Source organism: Neomonachus schauinslandi, chromosome 4 (genome assembly GCF_002201575.2).
Source record: "Neomonachus schauinslandi chromosome 4, ASM220157v2, whole genome shotgun sequence".
Taxonomy (NCBI): Eukaryota; Metazoa; Chordata; class Mammalia; order Carnivora; family Phocidae; genus Neomonachus; species Neomonachus schauinslandi.
This window is the reverse complement of record NC_058406.1, coordinates 90,755,096-90,761,785: the sequence shown is the minus strand read 5'-3', so window position 1 is coordinate 90,761,785 and position 6,690 is coordinate 90,755,096. Positions and strand designations below refer to the sequence as shown.

General features: G+C 55.6%; 1 protein-coding gene across 2 annotated transcripts; it reads right to left on the bottom strand.

The window, feature by feature from the left end:
- Nucleotides 1–302: 302 nt before the first annotated feature.
- Nucleotides 303–6,430, bottom strand: LOC110580326 (glutathione S-transferase Mu 1-like). Of its 2 annotated transcripts, XM_021689999.1 has the most exons (8): nucleotides 6,314–6,430; nucleotides 5,923–5,998; nucleotides 5,410–5,474; nucleotides 5,041–5,122; nucleotides 4,839–4,939; nucleotides 3,921–4,016; nucleotides 3,724–3,834; nucleotides 303–1,660 (listed from the first exon to the last, which is right to left on the bottom strand). In XM_021689999.1, the coding sequence occupies exons 1-8, from the start codon at nucleotides 6,347–6,349 to the stop codon at nucleotides 1,571–1,573; spliced, it is 657 nt and encodes a 218-aa protein (XP_021545674.1). In that variant the 5' UTR covers nucleotides 6,350–6,430; the 3' UTR covers nucleotides 303–1,570. The 2 variants fall into 2 exon arrangements, with proteins under 2 accessions (XP_021545674.1, XP_044770029.1); XM_044914094.1 differs by lacking the exon at nucleotides 3,724–3,834 and having other exon boundaries at nucleotides 6,314–6,394.
- Between the last annotated feature and the right edge of the window lie 260 nt (nucleotides 6,431–6,690).

The window sequence follows — 6,690 nt, the reverse complement described above, 5'->3', positions numbered from 1 at the left end:
CTCAGGTCATGATCCCAGGATCCTAGGATGGAGCCCCACATCTGGCTCCCTGCTCAGCGGAGAGTCTACTTCTCCTTCTGCCTCTGCCTGCCACTCCCCCTGCTTGTGCTCTCTCTCTCTAAATAAAATCCTTAAAAAAAAAAAAGAAGAAGACATTTGTATTTGTTGTTTACAAAGAATTGTAATTGGTGTTGGTGGCAGAAAACTAATCTCGGCTGAATATAATTGGTTTGCTAAGGCCATTACTGAGCAAGGTCTCCTTTTTTTTCTCCCCCCCCGCCCCCCCCCCGCCGCCCCTGGCACCAGAGTTTAGGACTTTTAATTTGTCCCAAAGTTGCTAAAGCAAAAATCATGATAAAACATTCTGCTTTCCTTTACGCTCCCCCCAACGCAAAAAAACAAAACCAAAACTATTTGTAGGGAAAAAATGGTTTTATACCTGGGAAGAAACAATAAAAATTCAAAACTTACAGATAAGGATTAGCTCTACCACTCATCTCTTTAAAAAGTTTATATGAATATCCAGTCAAAACCAACAGGGTGTCTCCCTTGAAATGTTACCTATACGAATTTCCAAAGAAAGATGCAGGTATTTGGGCAGAGTCCTTGGAATATTTGCATTGTGGCCCAGTTCAAAGTTCATGGTTTCATTAATGAGGATGTGCATAAGGTCCATCTCCTTAATAGCCTCCTGGCTGCTTCTGAAAACCCCTCAACATAAGTGATTACATTTCCTTTCACCATGCACAGTTGTAAGGGCACGGAGGAAGGGTTTCCAAAGCAGGGAGAGCACCCAGGGAAGGGTGACCACTATCAGTGGACTGCCCAAGCCCTGAGAGCCCCCGGGCCATGACACAGTACTTACTGTGAGCTTCCAGGAGGCACTCCAGGAATGCTGCGTTAAGGAGGGACCTAGGCACAGAAGGGCCCCCCTCTTTCTGTAGAGACCCCATGCTGAGGCACGGAAGTCTATGAAGTAGATAGAAATAAGCAAGAATCCTCATAATCTTACACGTCCCCTTTCTTTGGCACTACACACACAACCCGATCCACCGGGCTGGTACAACGGACACCAGAAAAGGGAACCTCCATGTCCCCAGATACGCTCAGTCCTGAATCCAAAGGCCAGAAGGGAAGAACACAAGCCAGGTCAGGGTGAGTAAGGCTTCACTGGGGATCAGGCAGGGCTGGGCAGGGACCACCCTGGGGGAGCCGGGCCTGCACTCCGGGTCTTACAGGGCTTCGGGGCAGCCCGGGGGAGCTCACGGCAGGGCTCCCCAGGCCAGGAGTCCAGTCCAGCTCCCGCAGGTGGAGCAACCACCCAGGGAAGAATGGTCTGGTTGGCTTTAGTGCAGGACGGATAACACTGGTGGGGGAGGAAATTTGCTGAAGTAGAGAGCTGACGACAAAGGGCCTGGATGAAGACAGGGCTGGGAGGGAGAAAAGGGCGCCCATAGGTATTTCGTGGGGGCAAAGGAATATAACAAAGGACAAAGAAGCAAGACCGCTGTTGGGGGGACACAGCAAGCACAACTCTGGCTCCTCACTGGCACCCCCGCCCACGGAGGCCCTACTTGTTGGCCCACACGGCAGTCTTTAGAAACAGAGGCGCTGGGAGGAAGCGGCTGGACTTCATGTACGCAGAGATCTTCTTCAGGCCCTGAGGGTGGAAAGAGAAAGTCCAACATCAGGGTTTGCTGCCTCAGTGGGATTCATGCAGCCCCACTGAGGTGCAGCAAGTTCGGGTCGCTGCCTTGTGAGGCCAGTGTTGAGACACAGCACAGTCTTCCTGCGGTCCCTGCTCTGGAAAGTCACCTCCTCCAGCTTCCTGCAACTAATGGGACATCTGACTAAGATATGGAGACTACCCATACAGGTGCTTTAGATCCCCCAGAGACGATGATACAGGTGTAGAAACCCCACCAACCACCCTACAAGATGGGTCTTCCTCTCACCACCCAGCAGAAGGGAACCAGACGCCCAAAGGGCTTCAGCGGCCACCTCGGGCTCCCAGGGCTAGCAGGTGGGAAGGGCTGGAGGGCAGCTCATTCTCTTGCCAGGGCTGTGCTCTTCCGGTTGGCCTCCCTCCTCCCCCCGCTCCAGGAGGCCCTGTCCCTCCCTATCTTACAAACATCACCCTTTGGCAGAGGGAGCATCCTGGCTTCTCAGAGTTTGCCACATAGGGAACCCCAGCAGAACAGGGAGGCTCAGATTGTGGCCATGCAGCTTGCAGGACAGGCCAGACCTCACCCAGTGACTCAGCAAAAGCTGCATGAAGTGAGAGAGGCTGGGAGCGCGAAGGCCAGGCCAGGCCAGACTCTAATTACTAAAGGTCCAACTGCTTGGCCCAGTACATGAGCCCAACGTCATGGGATAAAGTCCAACTGCTTGGCCTGGTACCTGTCCCCAGTGTCATGGGCACCCACTACCTCCTCCCCAGGCCTGCTGCAGCCAAGAGGGCCTAGGCCACTCAGGGGTGTCTGAGTACCATCTTCCCAAGACCCAGAGGGCCCAGTGAGTTCTAAAGGGCTCCAAGTTCCTGGGACTGTCTATACCCAGCGGGCCACACACTGCAGCCCACAGCCATCCTCTGTCCCTCCTGCCAGCCAGTCCCCGGAGCTCTGGCATAAACCCCAAGGCCAGTCACCCAGACCCACAACCAGGGCTGACGAGAACCAGCTCAAAAAGCACATCTCTTGATGCAGAATGGGAAAGAGAAACAGACTGCAGCTTGAAAATCCTGTTGGACAAATGCCTCAAAGCCCCACACCGCTCACAAAGCACAGTCCACTGGCCTCCAGTGACATCAGGGGAGGTCTAGGCTGTGCTCCTCCCGCACCCACCTGGCCCCCCCCCACACCACACGGCTGGGTGTTCCTCTAGTTCTCCAAGCGCTCTGAGCCCCAGGACAGTGGCTCCAGGGCCGGTCACCCTGGCATCCCCACTGTGCCTGACACAGTGCCTCACACCCGGGAGAAGATCCGATCAGCCAATAGGACTGAAAATAAATGGACTGCCCCAACTCTGACACAGAATCTCGGGTAATGGGAAAGAAGAGGGCAGGGAGACAGGGAGGTAAGGAAGGTGCCCACCACAGGACACTCAGGACAGACTCCTTCCACAGGCGCCCTCACCCATGCACTCACAGCCCAGGACCCAGGACATTCCTGGGGATCTCAGGGCGGGCCCAGGCGGGGATCGGATTGCTGCAAAGCTGCCTGAGCATCCCCAGGAAATGCCGTCTCTGCCCTTCTTATGTAGTCTCATCGCTACCATGGCTCGGCTCTCCTAACGCCAGCGCCACGCACGCTCCTGAACTGCGGCCGCATCCACGGGGTCCTGAGCTGCTCGACCCAGACAAGTAAGGCAACTGAGCTTCCTTCTGGCCCAGGAAAGAGAGAACCATGGCCTGCTGCCTACAGAAGCCAGAGGCTAAGTCAGATCCCAGCACAGACAGTACTGGCTCTGTGAACTTCAGCGAATGACTTATCCCTTCAGACTCAGTCTCCTTACCAGTAAAAATAAGCTGATAATTCTACCATGTAGGAATGTTGTCAAGATTTGATTTGACACAAATATGTAAGATCCTGAGCACATATCGTGAATAGCAAAACCTCAATAAATGCTACTTATTCTTCATTCTACATACAGGACTAGGAAAGCATCCAGCAAAAGGAGGGAGGACAAAAGAGATATACATAGTAAGGAGGATAAGGAAATCACCTCAAAGCGGGCCATGAACTCCTTCAGGTTTGGGAATGCATCCAGGCACTTGGGCTCGAATATACGCAGTATATCAAGAATGTCATAAGCCAGGAAATCCACGTAGGTGAGCTAAAGAAAGGCAAAGGAGGAGTGAGCAGGTAACTCTGAACCTGGGGAAAATGACAGCTTCCCACCCCCCAAAGCCTTCCCCTTACCTTCTCCCCTGCAAACCAAGGCCTCTTCCCCAGAAACTGTGAGTAGAGCTTCATCTTGTCAGGGAGTCCCTCCAGGTACCCAGGCTTCAGTTTCTCCTGAGGCACAGAACAACCATCACCAGCCTCAGGCTCAGACTCCCTGGGCAGAGAGGCAGGTCCCCTCCGGGCAGTGCATGACCCCCAGCTGCCAAGGGGCGAGCAGCCACGTCCCCCCACTGGAGGGGGGGGGGTCACTGCCCAGGCGATGATTTATCCAAGCTGTGTTCAGCAGACTCCTACTGGGTCCCACCTCCCATCTGTGAGAGGCTGTGGGAAGGCAGAGAACACCACCTCGCTGTCCCTGAATCTGTCATCACTCATCTCCAAGCCCCCTCCCAGAGCTCAGACCCAGGAGGGCTGTGAGAACCCAGCAGAGCTCTGGACGCAGATGGCAGGCAGAAGCAAAGAAGCACACAATGGAAACAGCCTGGGGAAAGAAGTCCTAAGTTCTACCTGGTGGGGGACAGATAGGAGCATCACTTGAGCTTTCCTGGAAAGATGTAGAATTTGAGAGACAGAGCGGAAGGAGAAGGAGGTACAAAGCCCTGTGTCTGTCCCTGTGCTGCCTGCTGGACAGAGTGCTCAGGCCTTGGGGTGTTAGGACGACTGTGCTGCGCAAACAAGGTAAGCATACTGTCTGGGAACTGAATTTCCACCCTGGGGACTGGACTCTACCCTAAGGTTAGAAGGAACTGAGTCAGAGTGTTCATCTGATGCATTGAATTATAAAGGCCACGCTGGTGAAAGTATAGGGAGTGGCTTGGAGAATCAGTTGCTCCTTGGGGTTCAAATGACAAACAAGATCCCATGTAGATGGCACACAAGAGTCCAGTCCGCCGTCAAACCCTGTCCATCCCAGCCCCCAGGGAGGTGACTCACAAAGTCAGGGTTGTAGCACATCCTGGCAAAGTATAGGCGGGTGTCCATAACCTCATTCTCCAAAATGTCCATGCGACACTTCTCCTCTTCTGTCTCCCCGCCTACAGCCCACACAGCAGAGACTCACCCTCAGCATCCCACCCCAGGCAAGCGCAGGGGGCACGCCACTGTTCCCCTGCATCCCGCCCCCAGCCCCACTCACATAGGTTGTGTTTGCGAGCAATGTAGCGAAGGATGGCGTTGCTCTGGGTGATCTTGTGAGCCCCATCAATTAAGTAGGGCAGCTGTAAGGGCAACAGGGGCAGGTGGGTAGGCCACAGGCCTCCCCCGGCACCCTCGCCCTTGAAGAAGGGCACTCCCAGTGCCTGGCTCATGGTCGGCACTAAAGCAATCCACTGTAAAATGGATGAATGAGCTCCTCCATAGAGCATGGAGGGCAGGCAGTGACAAGAACCAGGAAGCTGAGAGGCTGAGCAGAAGGCAGCAAATCCTGTAACCTCTGAGCTGGGAAAGCAGGTGGAGTACCCACCCCTCTCACTTGCCCCACATCATCCCCACCCCTTGCACCTACATTGGGGAAGTCCAGGTCCAGCTTGAATTTTTCATTCAGCCACTGGCTTCTGTCATAGTTGGGAGCTGTGGTGGAGAAGATGGAGTGAAACACACCTCCCTAGAGCCCACTTTCATTGGGCCTGGGGCGGGGGCAGGGTGGGGAACCCACCATGGATCAGTGGCAAAGCTCCCCAAAAGGTGGATCTGGCATCTGGAACGCTAAGTCTCACATTCCAGGTTTGGGGGCAAAGAACGCTTGTAAGACTCTGGAACCTGCATGAGTAAGCTTACAAAACGTTTACCCAAGCCCTAAGGGGAACCCATCCCAATTACTGAAACAGGGGGTCCAGCAACCCCCCTCATGTCCTGCCTGGTAAGGCCAGCTGCACCTGGAAGGAGTTAGGGAAGGGCAGGCCCTGCTCCAGCTGGTGGAGGGCGGCAGAGGGAGCAGCACGTGGCCAGGGCAAGGGTAGCTCAGTACCAGATCAGCAGGAATAGGGCAAAAGTCGGAAAGTGACCGGGATGCCCCTACCGTCCCCCATCGCGAACTTCTTTTCCTCATAGTGTGAGTCTGTGTACTCCAGGAGCAGGCGGATGGCGTGAGCCAGCTGGGAGAGATGCCAAAGGCGGAGGTCAGAAATGGAAGTCCTGAGTTGGTGCCTTTCTCTGCAGCAGGTAACCTCACAGACCCCCAGACACATGCATTGGCACCCACTCGCAATCCTCCGCAACCCCCCGCTCCCCCCCCCTCCCCCACACACACACTCAGAAACATGCCCACCTGAGCAGGACAGACTGCTGGAAAGGTTTGAACTGCACCCAGCCCTGAGCAGGAACATTCTGGTAGTATTGGTGTCTACCGCGCAGCATTTCCTGCCCCTGTGCGTCTCCTTCCCACCCAGCCTGGCGGTCCCCTCGCTCACCCCGCGGATATCCCAGTAACCCAAGATCATGGCCATGGTCAGCGAGCGTTTCGGTCTTAGGGTAAGGCCTAGGCAGAACTGGGCTCCAAGTTCATCCCCTGTGGGGGCGGGGCCGGGGCGGGGCCTGATTGCGCCCCTAGGCCCCGCCTGTGCCCCGCCTCGGCCAGCTTCCACTACCCGAGGCTCGGAGCGGAAGCGAAGCGTCCAAAGACGCGGTCTGTCCCGCAGCCGGGAGCGGGGGAGTTGCAGAAGGGGACGTCCTGGGGGACGGCCTCCTGGCTCCCCGCCAGCCCACGGCTCCCCGTCCGGTGCAGAGTCTGTCTCCCCGTCTGGGAGCTGGCGGGGCGCTCGGAGACGAGCCTGAATCACAGAAAGCG

Coding starts and splice junctions, on each gene's coding strand:
- LOC110580326 (XM_021689999.1), bottom strand. CDS start 6,349: ATGGCCATGATCTTGGGTTACTGGGATATCCGCGGG. Junction 5,999..6,313: donor GTTACTGGGATATCCGCGGG/GTGAGCGAGGGG, acceptor CATCTCTCCCAG/CTGGCTCACGCCATCCGCCT. Junction 4,940..5,040: donor TGCTCGCAAACACAACCTAT/GTGAGTGGGGCT, acceptor TGTGGGCTGTAG/GCGGGGAGACAGAAGAGGAG.